The following is a 19244-nucleotide window of genomic DNA, read 5'->3' on the forward strand; positions in this document are numbered from 1 at the left end:
AAATAGAAGAGTTACCAGACTTTAGATTGTTTCCTATCTTCTTGTGATATCTTTATCTGTGTTTGCCTCCTCTTTGCTTCAAGGTGCTTCTTTCTTAATCTCTTTTTCCAGTGCTGTAGTATTTCAGATATTTTCCATTTTTATCCTCTCATTTCAAACAGAGCATGTATTGCAGACAGTGATTATAGTATGTGATGTATAGTTTTACTACTTTTACAGCTGTCACTTTTACTGGAAGTGTTTTTAATAAATTCACAATAACATTTCAGGAAAAATGATGTAATGAATCTTCTTGAAAGCGCTGGATTTTCTCGCAGTAATCCCTACTATATTGTCAAACAAGGAAAGGTAAGATTCTTTTTCACAAAGCGGAAGAAATCACTATCAAGAGTATCATGTTTCCTGGATGCCAAATTTAGTTCAATTATTGCAGAAGTATAAATCCATTTTACTTTGCAACAGTTCTTGTAGATGCTGCTTTTGCAAATATTGCTGTTTTAGTAGTTTATGTGGATTTTAAGAAAAAAGTTTTAGTCTGTTATGTTGACATTTAGAAAAGGTTTTTTTGTGGTAATCTTTGCAATCGTGTGCTTCTCTGCATGCTTAAATACAAAGCAAACTTAATTCCTGTGACTATTTCAGTGTAAATTCATAGATTTCTGGGCCTTAAGATGAGGCAATAAAGTAATTGTAGAGAATTTTAAGAGGCTAAAAATACTGTCAATGGAGGATTAATAGAAACACTTGGAAGCACCAGAAGTGGAACACACGGCAGGGAAGGAGCTCACAGAATGGCCTCTATTAACTGGTCTTCAAGACCCAAGCTGATTACCCGAGCTTTTGAAGGATGCCCAGATCTGGAGACAAAGGACAGATTACTTGTAATGGCTCACAAGGTGGGACAGCATGGAGAGAGCAATAATTGTCAGCTCCAAAGGGTTACTGAAGGGTATACTTAAAAGGGGAATGCAGGAGACTTGAGGAGCATTTGATGGCAGAAATGCTGGTGCAGCAGTACAGTCTCCCAGATGTTCACTAGGATAAATTTTCCTATATAGCTGAATGCATTTATTGGGAAGAAACAACTTCAGCTGGAAAGTCATTTGTGTTCTGGTAGGTATTGGTGCATGTGACTCTTAGCCAAAATACACCTACTGGTTTTAATATACAAATTAGAAACAGTTACCTTCTTATAAAAGGATGCAAACACTGAAGTTCTATTCAAGGAAAGTAAGTTTTATGTTGGGTTTAATTGTCTGATTTAATGTTGGATTAATGAATGTGTCATGACCTGAATTATTCCAAGTGTTACAACCCCTACATTTTGGTGTGGTTTTATGGAGCCATTTAAACCATTTGGTTTAGCACCAGGACTTAAAAGCCCAAGCTTGAGTTTCTCTAATTTTGAATTTTGAATGGGCAATGATTTCTTCTGTTTACGTAATACCAGTATTTTGAGTTTTAGCAATAACTAGTAGCATCTGAAAACCAGCAAAATTCTTTACAAGCAGAATACTTGCCAACCTAAAGTAACTGTCTCAAAAGGAAAGCAGTATGGTATATATGAGGTATGTGAATCTTCCTGCCAAAACCTCAGGCAAGCAGGCACAGCAAAAAAAAAAATGCAATCTTTGATCTGTTGTGGTTAGCCATGTATCCAGAGCAGGCTATTCAAATCATTGATCTTGAATTTTCAGATCAACCAGATGGCCACAGCTCCTGACTCTCAAAGACTGAAGTTACTAAGAGAAGTAGCTGGTACCAGAGTGTATGATGAACGTAAAGAGGAGAGTATTTCGCTAATGAAAGAAACAGGTAAAAACAGTTAAAGAAATTAATACTTTGTGCCACAGTAATTGCATTAACTCTAAATCTTTAATGGTTGCTTCAGTGAAGCTAACTGCTAGATAGATTTTTATTTGTGATATGTTAAATAGTACAGAGCATGTCATGTTTCCTTCTTGAATTTTAAATATCTCAAAAGGTTTAATAAGTGACTTCCTGTGTGCTTTTAGTAATAAAACTTTTTAGCTAGGCTAATAGGAATATCTGTACTGCTCAAAACCACGAATGATGTCAGCTGGCAGTGATCAAAAGATCAGGATACCTACTGCTCTGCAAACAGGAAAGTTTATGTAGCATAATCTGAAATTATTTTACATGTGTGAGCCAAGAGAGTACGTGCTTGTGTTGCCTTCCATAATTAGTATCAACAGTTCTGCTGTTAGGATGTTTTTTTGGGGAACTTCTGGACATCGGTTCTCCTTTTCACATTTCATAACTGATGACAAATAGTTAATCACTGGAGGAGATTAAGTAGCTTTAAAGGTGTGGGAATGTGTTCGTGTTTAACTGAACTTCAGTCTCGTCATCTCTTCTAAAGAGGGCAAACGAGAGAAGATCAATGAGTTGTTGAAATATATTGAAGAGCGACTGCATACCCTAGAGGAGGAGAAAGAAGAGCTGGCCCAGTACCAGAAATGGGATAAAATGAGGAGAGCATTAGAATACACCATTTATAATCAGGAGCTTAATGAGACCCGAGCTAAGCTTGATGAGGTAAAATATCTTGGGTAATACAAAAGCATAACATCAGCTGTTGATTTACTTTTTGCCAACATCTCCTTGCATTCCTGTGTAGAATCCTGTCAATGTTCTTCACTAATTTAACAAATTATTTCTTTATGGAACTACTACTAAAACAGAATCTTGCTACTAAGCTATTGGTGATATTTCTCTACAGCTTTCTGCCAAACGAGAGACAAGTGGAGAGAAATCCAGGCAGCTGAGAGATGCACAGCAAGATGCTAGAGATAAAATGGAGGTAAAAATAGTTTTAAGAAGGGCTCTCCAGCAGTGTGTTTTGCTTTGTGGGTGGTTTTTTAGAGGGGTAGGGAAGGAAGGGGGAAATCTCTAAAACCATTTTCATTTCTATTTTATGCTTTCATTCCATTTGGAAAAGGAGTAGTTTTTCACACTTCTAGTGTATATTGATCTATATAATAATCTTGAGTTTTGACAGATACTGAAATGTTCATGCAGTGTTTAAGATGCTACATTCTTAAATTTGTATAGGAAATAGAACGGCAAGTTCGAGAACTGAAGACAAAGATTTCAGCAATGAAAGAAGAGAAAGAACAACTCAGTGCTGAAAGACAGGAGCAGATTAAACAGAGGACTAAATTAGAGCTGAAGGCTAAAGACCTGCAGGATGAATTAGCTGGCAATAGTGAACAGAGGGTACGTAACAGTGAAGTCTTAAAATGTCATTGGCACAAGGTAGCATACCTGCATGTTGAAGTTCTGTTTTTTAGGCTGCGGCCTTTTATTTTCTAAGGTTTGCTGGACAAGTATCTTAGTTTTTTGTGATGTCTTTAGTGTGCTTTTAGGGGATATAAACACAGACTCCTGTGTTATGATCCTTTATCATCCTGCATGTTCCAAAATCAAGCACCTATAATTCTCTTGATCTTAATTGCTCCAAGTATTGGGAAGCAGGGTTTTGTTTGTAGCACTAATTTGAACTTGGTTATTTGGCCCATACAGATCTCCTTGCTTGCATAGTTTTAGCTTCTTCTGAATGCTTCATTTCATCCCTCTTTACTGTCCTGATTGGAACTGAATTAACTTCTGTTAAGTGTTGGAACAGTGTCATATCAGATAAGCAATGGCATATTGCAATCTTAAATTATTATTGAAGTGTGTATTTATCTAATAATGCAGTTCCTGATATTATCTAACTATAAATACTACTTTGTTTGACTTTCAGAAAAGACTGTTAAAAGAGAGGCAAAAGCTTCTTGAGAAAATCGAGGAGAAGCAGAAAGAATTAGCAGAAACGGAGCCAAAATTCAACAGTGTAAAAGAAAAAGAAGAGAGGGGAATTGCTAGGTCTGTGGCATTCTACAATTGGGGGGGTGTGTCAAAGCATTTTAATGAAAAATAAAATAAAAAAAAACCACAACAGCCCCAAGATACTGTCAATGCTGTCCATATGTGCAATTAACTCTTGTTGTTGCATGAGAATGCAGTAGTTATTTGGACTTACAGATGGTCTGTAAAAAGCCTCCTTTATTGTTGGGTGGAACATTTAGTGGAATTTTTAAGCTTAACCGCTCTTGGGGGGCTATTGTTGAATTCTTGTTTTGTGAAGTCTCCTGGGTGATTTTATTGTTTATAACGTGATCTTTTTGTTACTGATTTGGTGCTTAAATTTTAGCCTGGTTTGAGATTTTTGAAAATTCTTATGGTAATTCTTAATGCTTGCTCTTAAGTTCAAAATTTCTTTATAATACAGCATGTCTTTCCCTTCTCAAAATAGACTTGCACAGGCTACGCAGGAAAGAACAGATCTTTATGCAAAACAAGGTCGAGGAAGCCAGTTTACTTCCAAAGAAGAAAGGGATAAGTGGATAAAGAAAGAACTGAAGTCTTTAGATCAAGCTATCAATGACAAGAAGCGGCAGATTGCAGCTATACACAAGGATTTAGAGGATACAGAGGCAAACAAGGAGAAAAATTTGGAGCAGTACAGTGTAAGTGTTCAGCTTATTTTGCCATATTCTTGAGAGTAGGCTTAAACACCCAGTTAATCTTGGACGATTAGACTTCAGTGTCTATTTATAAGGAAGATGAGACTTTCTGGTTGGGTGTGGTCTCTTAAAATGTATTGTTGAAAACGTCTGCAGATAAACTCAAAACTCCCCTTAACACTGCATCTACCTTCACTCTATATGTTGGTTTTCTTGTATTTTCCCCAAAGTGTTTGGCCTGAGTTTTCAGGAAGAGACTTAAATTTACCTTGTTCTTGTCTATGTTGAACATGGCTATTTCATATAACAATTTGTTGCATTTATATAGAGTTCTACCTTGGTTGTTTTCACTCTGTTTTCCCTAAACAGATGATCTTTTAAACTGTGCTGCAAATACTGCACCTTTGCACCACATTTGCAGCTGGTTAGAAGTTGCATTCTTATCTATGTTAGTAGATCACAGTATTATCTGCATAACTTTTAGATTTTAATTTGCATTCAGAAACAGATCTTGCACTATACATACAGCAGTACAATCCAAAAACATCACTCCTGCTAGGAGCTACAGGAATGAAAATCCCTGCATGTAAAGTGGGAGAGCATCCAGTGGCAATGCTGCTACCCTGCATGTGCTGACAGATGCTGTTCTTGGTCTTCGTGTAATATATCTGCCGAAATCGAGGATCAGTCTGAAAAAATGTAGGAATGTAGTTGTACAAAGACAATGGTGTTCTACTAAAATTCTTTTTGGATGGGGCCCACCTTAGCCAAGTAATGATTCTCTTGAGTTGGTGAAGGAAAGAAATGGTATTTACCACTGACTGTTTGTATTGTACTGCTCAATAGGAATTCTGTAGAATTCAAGAGATTAAATTTGAGGTGGCCTTTGGTTCCTTTTATAAACATGTCTTGGTTTTCTCCTCCTTAAGGAAGGTTGATTTATGCTTAGTCTAAGAGTGGTATAGCTTTTTTTGCTGCCGAAAGGGGAGGTGTCTTGGGTGAACATGACAGAAAGCTTGCAACGTTAGGCTGGTCAGTACTGTTGGAGAGCTGGCTAAGATTTTTGACTAATAGTAGTACGGTGTGGTACACAAGACTAGTATGTATGTTCTTATAACAGATGTTGTTTCAGAGCATCATTGTGCATAGCAAACATGGTAGTTACTGTTTTGATTCAGTTTCTTACTGTGACTTACAGTGAGCCATTTCACTGTAATACCCAGATGCACAGTTCAACTCAGTACCTGCCTTGCAGTCTACTTGATAACTGTACCTGGTTACTGCTTCCTTAAAAAGGTGTATTTATTCCTAGTGCTTTTGCAATTTGTAAATTGGCTAAAATGCTTGTAGGAATTGTTTCTGAATTTTTAGTAATTTAGTACTGAATGACTTTTGAACACAGCTGTAGTTCCATGCTGTTCTGTTCTTTGTGTTAGAAACTGGACCAGGATCTTAATGAAGTGAAGGCTCGTGTTGAAGAACTGGACAGAAAATACTATGAAGTGAAAAATAAAAAGGATGAACTACAGAGCGAAAGAAAGTTAGTAATTAATTGAAATATGTCTGAATCTCACTTAATGTGAAGGACCCCAACTGTGTAGTTGTTAATATGGCATGTAGGTATGTTTTTTCAATACAGCCATGTATGAACTCCTGCACTTCGCCTCCCTGTTAGATTAGCAGTCTTTGGGAATAATAAAAAAAATATTCAGACTTCATTTACACTTAAAATACTTCAATTATTTTTGTTCTGTAGTTATCTATGGAGGGAAGAGAATGCAGAACAACAAGCTCTTGCCGCAAAGCGGGAGGATTTAGAAAAGAAACAGCAGCTTCTCAGGGCAGCAACAGGAAAGGTAAGATACCTTGTATTTGAGAATTCCTTGTGGAAGCGTCTCTCATTCTTAAAGGATGTCAGAGTAGTATCTGAAAGATATGACAGTTACTTCTTTTGGTTATGATCTTACTGTCATAACTAAGATGGACAAATTATATTTGTAAGTGGAACTTTTCAAATATTTATAGCTCTAAAAGTACTTGGAAATCAGTTACATAAGGTCAAGGTAACTGAGGAGAGGTAAGGAGACCAGGGAGAAATGGAGTACTTCTAAAATTTCTTATATCTTTGTGCTTTTTTAAAGCAAAGACCCTGAAAAGTGGCAGACTGAAATATATGTATTAGGTATGTCCCGTTGGAGCTGTAGGTTAGCACGCAGGAACTTGGTGAAAAAGAGGGTTATGATTTTCACAGAGTTCAAGTTAGAGGTAAAATGGATATTAGTTCTACGTCTTTTAGTTGCAGTTAATATATAAGAACTCAATAATGAGTTTTATTTTAACAGGCCATTCTGAATGGTATAGACAGCATAAATAAAGTTTTGGAGCACTTCCGTCGAAAGGGCATAAACCAGCATGTTCTAAATGGCTATCATGGCATTGTGATGAATAACTTCGAGTGCGAACCAGCTTTCTACACCTGTGTTGAAGTTACTGCAGGGAACAGGTAATTACATGCTCCTTATTGTTACTTAAGTTAAAGCAGCTGCAGTATTACAATTTAGTTATTGGTGCCAGTTGCTACTTAAAGTTTTATTCTTGGAACTTGAGATTTCATCCTTTTTTTTTTTTTTTGGTCAAAGTACCATCTATATAGCATGATCAAACGGCTACTCCAAGAATGAACTAAGGAGAATTCTGGATATTTAAAAATTAATCCTAGCTGCTCTTGATCTTGTCCAAAAAAAACCCTAAAACAAAACCACACAAAGACCCCATAGAAAGGCCCCAGACCCACACTCATGACACTTACCAGAAGGATTGGTGGTAAGGCTGAGCTATATTGAATGAAGTGGATGGCATCTTCTGGCTTTGAGAACTCCACAGTAAGCAATGCTCATGTTTCAATGATAACAATCAATAAGAATTATTTCACTTACGCTAGAAAACTTCATGGATGAGGATAGTCTCTAAACTGCCAAAACCTGCTATTGAAAAGCTATCTGAAAAGATGTTGAGTGTTAACAAGTTTGTGTAGTGTGTGTTCTAGAAGTAGTAAGTGCCTCATGGGTGACCCACCACTTCCTGCAGCACCTGACACTTCAAATTAATTTAAATTATCTTTGTGTGTGATCAGTCCTCTGTTCTGATTCATGAGTAGTCATACAAATTCTTGTTCTGATGACATGTAGATAGTGGCATAAGGGCAGGAAAAAGGACAGAGGCATAAGATGCAGACTCTGTAACTCCATTCAAAGAGGGCTGAATACTGCATATTGAAATGCCATGGAGGACGGAGGTTTGCAGCTGAACTGAAAAAGACTGTGTACACAGTGACACTGTATGCATGTTGAGGTGCTCATGTGACTGGAGGGTGGAATTTAAAATTCTTCACTGATTCAATTTTAATGAAAGTGGATAGAGTGTATCCACTTGCTTATTCTAAGGCACAGACTTGAAGAGAAAATGCAATGCAGCTTTATATTGATGTGTTATTTAATGGTACTTGCATGCTTATTGTTCTCATACAAATATATTAGTGCTTTTAGCACAGTAAAGTTTTGCTTATTTGCTGGGCTTGTTGATTAGGTTGTTCTATCACATTGTGGACTCCGATGAGGTCAGTACAAAGATCCTAATGGAATTTAACAAAATGAACCTTCCTGGAGAAGTTACTTTCCTCCCTTTGAACAAGCTGGATGTTAGAGATACTGCTTATCCCGAGACTAATGTGAGTTAGAGTTGCTTTTGAACCTTCCTCTACTTCATAACTCTAAAGCCTTGTACTTTGAGTTGTTTGTATATATTGCTTATTGCCCACTGTCTGCTGTTGAATGTCTGCTATTAAATACTACTTCTAACATATGCTTCTCAACATAAACCTCTGTTAAAGGAAAATACTTGCTTTCCTACCAGCTATTTGCTCTCTAAAAGCTTAACTTCACCTTACAAGTAAAGAGGCGATAATAGAAAGAAGTAGAATTTTATTGTAACCCATATTGTATTCCTCAGATAAATGCAGGAAAAAATAAATGGGAAGCAGTCAGACTTGTACTGTGCTTATTTTTGGGAGGATTTCACTAGTAAAACTGTGTTTGTCCTGCTTTCTACAGAAGAGAATTTTTTGGAGGAAAAAGATTTTACTGCCAATTTGATACCTACCTTGTTTCAGTAGCAATTTAATACTAGGATGAGATTCCTAGTAGGCTCTTAGTTGACTTGAGGCTCAAGCCTAGCTGTTAAGAGCTAAAATGGCAAAATCTTGCACTTGATTTCCATAGTGTGTTCATGTGTTTGTCTTTGGAATGTTCAGTCAGTGTGTCATCCTTCTACCAACTGACAGCTGTTTATTTCCAAAGTGTCATTCACAGTATTGTGCTTTGAGTTCAGGGTGTTCAGGGTTTGACATCCTGTATGTAAATAATTATATACACAGCTCCAGAAGTCTTTATTTTAGAAATTTATTGATTGTGAAGCCCATTCTAATAGTCAGTGAATTTTAGATATGTTAAACCTTTAGAAATTCTTGTTACAAGGCTAGATTGTATTCTATTTTTACTCTTGATGGTAGTCTCTTTTCTCCAGGGCTCTCTTAAATTCTGTGTGTGAACTATTGCAATATACGTGCTGTATTTTTTTCAAAATGTTCTTCTCGTGAAAATCACTGTCACTTCAGGATGCTATTCCTATGATCAGTAAGCTGAGATACAACCCAAGATTTGACAAAGCTTTCAAACATGTTTTTGGAAAGACTCTAATTTGTCGTAGCATGGAAGTGTCCACCCAGCTGGCCAGAGCTTTCACTATGGATTGTATTACTCTGGAAGGTAAATACTCCAATTTTATAAGTTATTGTAAGAATGGGATCCCTGGAATGTGAGGCTCATTAAACATGGTCTGTTAATGTCGTCAAAATAAGATTATTTTAAATAATAGTATATTTGACTGATGTACAGGGTTGCACTTGGTTAAGTACAGTGCTTAGAAAATTCAGTGGCTTGTGGAGAAATTTTGTATTTTTTATGATCTAAAAGTTAGTAGCTATGTATCTTCATCCTGAGACTTGTAAAGCAGGTTAGGTTTGTATTTGTCCAGTTTGTTTTATCCAATTTAAAAGGTGTTCATTTTCCTGGTGTATTTGTGGTGTTTTCCACGAACTTAAACCCAGTGTTCAGGGTGTGAATGTACAGTCTTAAGTACTGGTAAGTGCTAGGTGAATTCTTTTGTGTACCAGATACATCACATGTTATGTTCTCTGAACTATATATTTTGTTAATTGCCTGTTCTTGGAGAGCAGATTCCCTGCAGGTTTACTGTTGTCTTTTTGTCTCTTAAAGTAATTCTGAAAAAACTCTTAAGGATGTCTGAGGAAGAAATGATTGATTTTTTCAGTAAGTGTACTCTACAAGCCAGGGATGCTGATAATTACTTCGCCTCTGTTTTTGTTTTCTCTCTTACAGAAGATCTGAGATTTTTTTTGTAAACTGGTAGTGCTAGGTATCTGCATTTTTCCCTTAGAAGTGTTTTTTTTCCTTCAAGCTGCATGGTTTTAGAAGTTAATAAGAACAAACAAACAAAAAAGTTAGCGAATACTTAAAGAAGATCATAGCAAGCTGTGGTCTTAAGAAAGGAAATTCTCTTTAAATTGAATACAGAAATAAACACTTCCCTAATTACTGTAAACACACATATATGATTCCTGATACTGATGCAGCAGCTCTGTAGGTTAGTTGAAATGCCCTAATCTGCTAAACTGTATTGTAGCAACTGCTCTGAATGTCATGGAGAGCACATAGCATGCAGCTTATAGTCTCGCTCTGTTACGCTTTTAGGTGATCAGGTCAGCCATCGTGGTGCTTTGACTGGAGGTTATTATGACACAAGGAAATCTCGGCTTGAATTGCAAAAAGATGTTAGAAAGGCAGAAGAAGAACTTGGTGAACTTGAAGCAAAGCTGAATGAAAACTTACGCAGAAACATTGAAAATATCCTTTTGTTTTTGGGGAAAGGTAGTGTGATGAGAAAGCTTTTGTTACAGTAATAGATGAAAAACAGGAGACTAGTATAATGTTACATATTAGCTGTAGCATTTGTTTTGACTGTTACTTGTGCAACCTGGTTCTATACCTTACCATAGGGATTTTAGTAACAAATCAATGGTAAAACAAACAAACAAACCCTCTATGTGAAAGTTGGTGTACAGCCAGTGAAAATAACAGGTTTTAAAACATATCCATTGTTCATGTACCTGAATTGCTTTTAAAAATGGCTTTTAGATCAATTCAACTAGCTAAGAAATAGTTTCTATACCACTGCTGTTAATTTTTTGGTAAAATTTCCGTACTGGGGAAACTTGACTGAAAAACAGTAATTGAAGCACACCTTGTCCAATAGTTCGCTTTGGAGAGCGACTGGCATTGTAGGCTTCAGAGAAAAGGAGCTCTAGTAATCTGTCCCTGTTAAAATTTGATCTTGATCTTAAAAGCTGGAGAACGGGGTTAAACCCCAAACTTCGAGGCTTTCTGTTCCTTTTCGAGTTTGTTGTAATAACAGCTATAACCAGATATTCTTGTTAATCTTCACTGCCTCTTCTGACTCATGCTATATTTTTAGTACTGGTGTCCTGAATTGGTGTGTTACATAGCCCACTTATGCTGTGGGGAGGAGATGTAGAGCCTTATAATATAATAAAGCTCTGAGCTGTGTGACAGTCTTGGCCTTCTCAGTGTCTTTGTATGAAAAGTCAAGTAACTGTCACCTTTTTCTCTAACCTCTTTAATACTACAGTGTCCTCTTGAGATCCAATATCTAGAATTCGGAGTGGGGGAGGCTTATACAATTTTCTTCTGTCCTTTGAACTGAACTGCTCTGTTTTTTGACCTGCATTAGAGACATTTTTGAGGCAGCAGATAAGCAGAACACTGAAGCCTGTGCTTAGATCCACGGCTGACTAGCAAAACTTAAAGTATGTACCTATATCTTGTTAAGTCAGTGGAAGAATATCGAAACGGTCTGTTAAACATGACTTAAATAGACTGAATCTGCCAACTGGCTTTACATGCACCATTGATAAGGAACGTCTTTCACCCTTCTTGTTACCAGTAAGCAAATGTGCAGGACTCAATTTGTGTCTCTACAATTAAGTGTGGCATTTTCTCCTTCCTTACATCTTTTTTAAACTACAAATGTGTAGGCATATGATTTAAAAGGGTTTGTGCAGAAACTAACTTTAACACTAATCCCAGTGTGCATTGTACTGGTAGCCTGCTTTTTGTAACTAGGAGTGGGAGCCTGAATTCCTGCTGCTTGTAGTTAAATGCCCCAGTTACCTGTTGGACCCTTTGGTTTCAGTATAACTTAACTGGGATTACTGTTCTGGAACTTCTTTGCTATCATTCAAGTCAAAATTTTGAGGCCTGGGTTTATTTCTGAGGAGGGATCTATAGGGGGCGTAGGTAGAGTGCTCATCTAACTGATAGTAATTCCTGTGTGGTGTATCCTTCAGCTGTGGTAGATCAGTGACTGCAATAAGAGCTGTTACTGCAGTCTGACAGTAACTTTTAGAACATACCACACACAGACCTCTGTTTTGAAAGTTAAATATCCATTCCTGCTAGCTTTCTGTTCTGTAGCTGTCAGGTTTCCCAGAACATTATGTAGTGAAGTGTTTCACTGTAACCTCTGCTTAGGGGAACTAAATAATTCTTAGGATATTTAAGTTGATGTCATGTAAAGTGTACATTGTAGTAGGAGTAACGTGATGTTAGCAATAAATATAAATTAAAACAGAATCCCCTGCAAGCCCTGCACTGTGACTTAAGCCATTATATCAAAATTAGCATGAACGAATGACACTTTTTGCCTCACACTTGAGTATGGAATATTTGTACTGTTCTAATATTTGTATTTAAATGTAGGCATCTGCTCTTCTATATTTTGTAAGATCTGAGTTTTCGTTACCAGTACAAATGTATGTCTGCTCTGAGTGCCATGTTGTAAAATTAACAGGTAAATGATGCTTTCCTCATTTGCTCTTGGTGTTGATAAGGTTGCTCAAGTTGCTTTTCTTGATGGTTCTTGATTTCCTCTGTACAACTGAATATTTTGGTTTTGTGGGGCTTTTTGTTTGTTTTATTTGGACAGCAGGTGAATATGCCAAACAGAATAAAAATTGGAAGGTACTACTAGGTATAAAATGCCTTTTAAAACAAGAACAGTTTTCCTTAGCCCACGGTATGGATTAATAATGAGATTGACCAGCTAATGAACCAAATGCAGCAAATTGAGACACAGCAGAGAAAGTTCAAAGCCTCTCGAGACAGTATTTTGTCAGAGATGAAAATGCTGAAGGAGAAGAGGCAGCAGTCTGAAAAGACATTTATGCCTAAGGTATAGTATGAGCATATTGAAAGCTATTACTGTTTTTATATTGTTTCATTAGTATTACTGATAAACCTTCCTTCCTTTCTGCTTAACATCATAGTATGAAATATGAAGAGATCGCTAGAAATATATCACAAATATTTTCATGTAAAAAAAGGTGAAATTCATATCAATGAGGAATGATTCTGTCTAATCTATTCCATAGCAACGCAGTTTGCAGAGCTTGGAGGCAAGCTTACATGCTATGGAGTCAACCAGGGAATCACTAAAAGCAGAACTGGGGACTGATTTGTTGTCTCAGCTGAGTCTTGAAGACCAGAAACGTGTGGATGCTCTTAATGATGAAATTCGACAATTACAGCAAGTAAGGAAATGAAAATGTCTTACCATTAAATGTGGTACCTTCCTTCCCAATAAACTTACTTTTGGCCCTTTGTATGAAAAGTCACTTAAAATGAAATGCTATTTTAATTACACTATATTCATCAGTAGTAGGTAGGCAGGCATGTTTGGCGTTTTTTCATCTGCAAAGTGTATTTGCTTGTTCTCAAATGCTGGGCAAATTTTACTAGCTATATTGTGTGAGGATGATGACTGTTGGAATCATCAGTTTCCTTGGTCCTGCTCTTGGACTTTACAAGGAGAAATACCAAATGCATGTAATCTGAAAGGAATGATGCACAGCGTGGGGAAAATAAAAATATTCCTTTAAGCATGTAGTAGATGAGATAAAAACTGAGGTTTTGCCTGACACCCATGTTGTTGAAAAAAATGTTGCTACTTAAGGATACTTTCTAAAGATCTTCTGGGCTTAAGAATTGGATTAAAATACTAGCACTGTTTAAGAAACTTACTGATTTGTATGGTTGACTTTTACACTAGACAGCTGAAAAAATATTTACTGTTTGGTTCTTTCTGCCTGTTAAAATTAGAACAACAGTCCAGAGAATTGTGTAGTAGTTTAGTACAAAGTTGTGTGAAGAGTGTGTTTGTCTTTTTTTTTAAAAGGGAAAAAATAGCTGTTTAGAAGTCAGTTACGGCAATTAATATACTCTTTTTTTTTTTTAGGAAAACAGACAGCTTTTGAATGAGAGAATTAAACTAGAAGGCATAATCACAAGAGTTGAAACATATCTGAATGAGAATCTGAGAAAACGCTTGGACCAAGTGGAACAAGTAAGGATTTTCTTAAATGTACTTTTGCAGTCTGTTCTTGGTTTATTTCCAGGGCTTTAATGTATTAATCATTTGATAAAATGCTCATTTATTACCCTGTATTATCTGTGGTGGGTTTTGCTTCCCTATAGCCAAGCTAAGTGTTTTACTTAAATTTCAGCACAGTATTTTAGGCGCATGAATTTGACAGATATCCTGCTCTAAATACACAGTCTGTGTATGAATAGGGCCATCATAATGGCAGATGTGATTGAAAAATCTAACTATTCTCTAAAACTTTAAAATATTGAATACAGTTATATGTAGAGTAGCAGAAGGTAACTTGTTTGTCTGGCTTATACTTTTGTTCCCTTCCATGCTGAAGCTTGGTGGCATTAACTTTGTCCCATAGGAACTGAATGAGCTACGAGAAACAGAAGGTGGCACGGTTCTTACTGCCACAACATCGGAACTTGAGGCTATCAACAAACGAGTGAAAGATACACTGGCGCGGTCAGATGGTTGGTAGCATCACTTTTTCAAAGTAAAATATCCAGGGTTTTTAAAGTTCACACATTTCATATTATGGTCTATTTCTAAACCAAATATGATAAGTAATCATTAATTGCAAATATGCTGTAGTAGTTGCATAGTGTGTAGCAGATTTTTGGAACTTAGTCCAAAAGATAAATGAACCAGGATTTTGTGCATGTTGTACATAAATTAGTGTCCACAATTGCACACACTGTAATACCAGTCAGTATGTGTTGGCAATAAGACTTCTGGCTTCAGGGCATAGTACTTTTGAAGGTGCCTTCATACAAGCATGATCTTGTATAGTTGTGCTTGAATTTTGTCTAACCTGTCTAAACCTAAGTTGCCCTCAAAGAGGAAATAGCATCTGTATGGCTCAAACTTTTTTTGCTTCCTTTCTAGACTTTAAGAATATGTATGTTTAAGGTTTTTTTAAAGCCTCACAGGGAAGGAGAGAGGTATTTTCAACTTTTTGTCTTAAAGTTAACTTCCTACTCCCTAACAGATCTTTTCTTTAGATTATCTCTTTGTTTCATAAATACTTGCCTGGATGATTGCTGATTTTATGCCAGCATGTAAGACTAACCACTTTGGGTTTTGTGCTCTCTTCCAATATCTCAGATCTGGATAATTCTATTGACAAAACAGAAGCAGGAATTAAAGAGCTTCAAAAGAGCATGGAACGCTGGAAGAACATGGAAAAAGAGCATATGGATGCCATTAATCACGATACAAAAGAACTTGAAAAAATGACTAACAGGCAAGGCATGCTCCTCAAGAAGAAGGAGGAATGCATGAAGAAAATCCGAGAGTTGGGTTCACTTCCACAGGAGGCTTTTGAAAAGTATCAGACTTTAAGTTTAAAGCAGGTAATAAGTGTGCTTGGTTTCATGTTTCATGACCTGAAATACTAGCGTCCTGTACATCTGGAGTGTCAAATGTGGCTAGAATTGCAAGTCACTTTGGTATGTTAATATTTTCCATTTACAGTTATTCCGGAAACTGGAGCAGTGTAATACAGAACTGAAGAAATACAGTCACGTTAATAAAAAAGCTTTAGATCAATTTGTGAATTTCTCAGAGCAGAAGGAAAAATTGATAAAAAGACAAGAGGAACTGGACAGGGGGTACAAATCCATCATGGAGCTGATGAATGTCCTTGAGCTCAGGAAGTACGAGGCTATTCAGCTGACTTTCAAACAGGTAACAAAATGGCAACAATTATAAAGACACTGGTGCTGAAATCGTCCCATTATGTAGCAGCTATATGGGAAGAAGCAGATATTTATTACATCTATAATGGTAGAAGGCCGTATCGTGTAACTTGAGGTTTGAGGGGCATTTAAATACTGAAAAAGAAACAGGCTAGCATTTTAAATAGGTGTTCATCTTGGTTGTATTACAACTCTAGCTTTTAAACATTTGAACTTCTTAAACCCTTTCTGGTGAATCTCTACTACATACAACCCTTTCTGGGGAATGTATGGTAATAAACTCTGCACCAAATTCATTCTTCAGATTTGGTGACAGTAATTCCTAATGTTAACAAAGGATCTTAACTACGAATTATGTGAAGTCTTCTCTTAAAAAATAATTTTCCTAACCGAGATCTCATCTGAAGTTTTCTGAAATCAGTAATAGTTGCTTTTGCCGTTGTTCTGCATTCCAATTCTACCATTGAAAAATTTGAAAATTCTTATACCACAAGAACAGTTGGCTTAGATGTGTTGAACCAAGCTCTGCATAGCATATGTTTCTCACTTCTACTTGTGCTTAAGAATGAATGTGGATCTGCTTTGAAGCAGGTACTTACTTTGATCATGCAAAAAGAGTTGTCATCTGCAATTTACTTCATTATGTAAAAATGAGCTGGTGTATTGACTGTTTCTCTTTCAGGTGTCAAAAAATTTCAGTGAAGTATTCCAGAAGTTAGTTCCTGGTGGCAAGGCCACGTTAGTAATGAAGAAAGGAGATGTGGAGGGCAGTCAGTCCCAGGATGAAGGTGAAGGCAGCACTGAGAGTGAAAGGGGATCGGGATCTCAGAGCAGCGTTCCATCCGTAGACCAGTTCACTGGAGTTGGCATAAGGGTAAAGAGAATATTTTATTTCAATACTCAGCATATTCATTGCCTTTCAACTACGTTTTCAAAAGACAATGTTTAATTGGTCTTATTTACTATAATGGTAAGTGATGATGTGGCTTAGTATTTTGAAATCGTCTTGCTGTTGCATTGTTTTCTTAGGTATCGTTCACAGGGAAGCAGGGTGAAATGAGAGAAATGCAGCAACTTTCAGGTGGACAGAAATCCTTAGTGGCCCTAGCCCTGATATTTGCTATCCAGAAATGTGATCCAGCTCCATTTTACTTGTTTGATGAAATTGACCAAGCCTTGGATGCTCAGCACAGAAAAGCTGTTTCAGGTAACTGTCTACTTTTATTCTTCATTGTGGTTGAAGGTGATAGTCTGTCTTCTTATCCCTGATGTTTAAGAGAAAAGCTTTTAATCATAAAGGCACATTTTTCTTAATATCTCCATGTGTGTTAGAATGTGACTTTTGTGCCTTCTAAAACCAAACTCACGAAAGCTTCAGGTAGAAGCTCTGATGTCCACTATGTCTAAAGGGTTTCCTTACTACACGTAAGTGTGGTGGAAATAGTCCTGTTTTGAAGTGTAGTTTGATTTTAAAAATAAACTTTTAGCTCGTTGCATTGTTGAAGCACTCACTCTTGATTTGCAGTTGATTTGCTTTCTTGATTTGCAGTTTCTGTTTTTTAAGAAAGTTATGTATTGACCAAAACCTCATTTTGAATAATGAATAGCAAACTCTTAGCCTGTCTCCTATTACCCTGTCCTGCTTTGAAAAGATTGCATTAATAAAAAATTGTGTTCATTTTTTAGATATGATTATGGAACTAGCTGAACATGCTCAGTTTATTACAACAACTTTCAGGCCTGAACTGCTTGAGTCAGCTGACAAGTTCTATGGTGTGAAATTCAGAAACAAGGTAAATAATATACTTATGGTGTTTACCAAGAACCTTATCAAGTTGTGCGTTTGAGGCTCAACTTGAAAGTCTAGTTGAATGTGAATTAATCTTATTTCGGTGATGGGTTTCTACTTAAATCACAATCTTGCATAAAAATTATCTCCTTCCTGAAAAAGTATTTACATATCTGCAGGTGTCCCATGTCATGTTCTTTAGAGGGAGATCAGAAGTTGATTATAGGCCTGTTGCTGAGTCCTGGAGCTTTCAGAAATAAGTCTGTCTTATTCTGCAGGTGATACTGTAGTAACTGTATGCTTTTTGTTCCACCAGGTTAGTCATATTGATGTGATCACAGCAGAAATGGCCAAAGACTTCGTAGAAGATGACACCACGCATGGTTAAATGAAATTGTACTTACAGCTTGTTTGGAAGATGTTTATAGTGCTATGTTTATGCCAGGGACCTGTAAATTTAAAATATAAACTATTTCGTCCTTGTTAAAAATAGTTTTTGAACATACATTTTAACCAAGACCCCAGAAGGCTTAGTTTCAAAGGAGCTTGAGTATCCATTTGAGTCTCTGTTGCTGTATTTTATAAGATAATTGTTAATGTTACCTTTATACAGTACCCGTAGTTCGGAAATTTTATTCTCTTCCCTCAAATCTTTTGTAAAGTGTCTGTTGCTGTTTTAAAGCTTTTCAGAAAGTGCTAGCTATTCCTTCTTAAGTATAATTTTATCATTTTTATTGCCTCACATGGTTTTTTTAATGGCTTCTATTAAAATGATTGGTTTTATCGCGGTAACTTGTGCACATTAAGTTTTTTGTTTATATTTTTTTTTCTTCAGAGTATTCTGAAATGGAGTAAACATTATTTGTTCCTATTAGAGCTGCATATGTCAGAACTATGAGAGCGCCATTCTTACTTCTCTTTTTTCCCCCCTTTTTCACATTGCCAATGACAGGAGCAAAACACCCCAAATCTGTGCTTGCCCAAACGCATGGTGTTCTAGTTATTGAACTGGGGAAAAAGGTATCAGAAGATACTGAGAAGTTCAAAAAGACGCTAGGACTGTATCAAGACAAATTGCAGCCCCTTCTCTTCCCTGTGCACCCCCCCCCCCCCCCCGCCCCCATACCCTGGCCAGTGTAACAATTCTTCCATCTTATCCCCTCAGCATAAGATGGATATGAGACCAGCATAATTTGAGCCAAGTGACAGTCACCAGTCAAAATGTGAATATCTTCCTACTGTCTAGGCTCTTGGCAAAGGGGTATTGAATAATTTGATGTGTTATTCTGGAAAACTTAGGTTTTTACCATGAAGTGCATATTTCTTAAATAGCAAAGCAGCAGTAAAAACAAAAACAGTTGGTGTTACAGTAATATATAGTAAAAAAAAAAGTTAAGCAATACCTTATGCCACTTTAAATAGTGCAGTGAGAAACAGTGAACTTGTATACTGCATTTACTCTGTAGGCTACTTTAAACAAAGAGGAGACTAAAGCTGTCTGATCGGTTTTCATCTGCAAGCGCACCTACTCCCCACTGAGAACTCCAGGAATTGCAGGAAAGGAGAGCATGAGCTGATTGCAAGTCTCCTGACCTGAGGAGTGTGCGTATACTTGCTGTGCAAGGCAGGGTAAGAGAATAC

The 19244-nt window shown here is 36.8% G+C and overlaps 1 protein-coding gene across 1 annotated transcript in view; it reads left to right on the forward strand.

Moving 5' to 3' along the window:
- Positions 1-18395, forward strand: part of SMC3 (structural maintenance of chromosomes 3) — a 29099-nt gene extending 10704 nt beyond the window's left edge. Inside the window, exons 7-29 of the mRNA XM_075107250.1 lie at positions 270-348; positions 1698-1815; positions 2384-2559; positions 2744-2824; positions 3076-3240; positions 3770-3891; positions 4322-4535; positions 5969-6072; positions 6289-6388; positions 6875-7035; positions 8118-8259; positions 9205-9355; positions 10361-10513; positions 12766-12917; positions 13117-13275; positions 13980-14087; positions 14479-14587; positions 15222-15469; positions 15591-15803; positions 16497-16688; positions 16844-17021; positions 17501-17607; positions 17920-18395. Of these exons, the coding sequence (XP_074963351.1) occupies positions 270-348; positions 1698-1815; positions 2384-2559; positions 2744-2824; positions 3076-3240; positions 3770-3891; positions 4322-4535; positions 5969-6072; positions 6289-6388; positions 6875-7035; positions 8118-8259; positions 9205-9355; positions 10361-10513; positions 12766-12917; positions 13117-13275; positions 13980-14087; positions 14479-14587; positions 15222-15469; positions 15591-15803; positions 16497-16688; positions 16844-17021; positions 17501-17607; positions 17920-17991 (3304 nt within the window). The 3' untranslated portion in view covers positions 17992-18395. The remainder of the gene's footprint in view (positions 1-269; positions 349-1697; positions 1816-2383; positions 2560-2743; positions 2825-3075; positions 3241-3769; positions 3892-4321; positions 4536-5968; positions 6073-6288; positions 6389-6874; positions 7036-8117; positions 8260-9204; positions 9356-10360; positions 10514-12765; positions 12918-13116; positions 13276-13979; positions 14088-14478; positions 14588-15221; positions 15470-15590; positions 15804-16496; positions 16689-16843; positions 17022-17500; positions 17608-17919) is intronic.
- Positions 18396-19244: the final 849 nt, after the last annotated feature.

Source organism: Phalacrocorax aristotelis, chromosome 12 (assembly GCF_949628215.1).
Source record: "Phalacrocorax aristotelis chromosome 12, bGulAri2.1, whole genome shotgun sequence".
NCBI classification, from domain to species: Eukaryota; Metazoa; Chordata; class Aves; order Suliformes; family Phalacrocoracidae; genus Phalacrocorax; species Phalacrocorax aristotelis.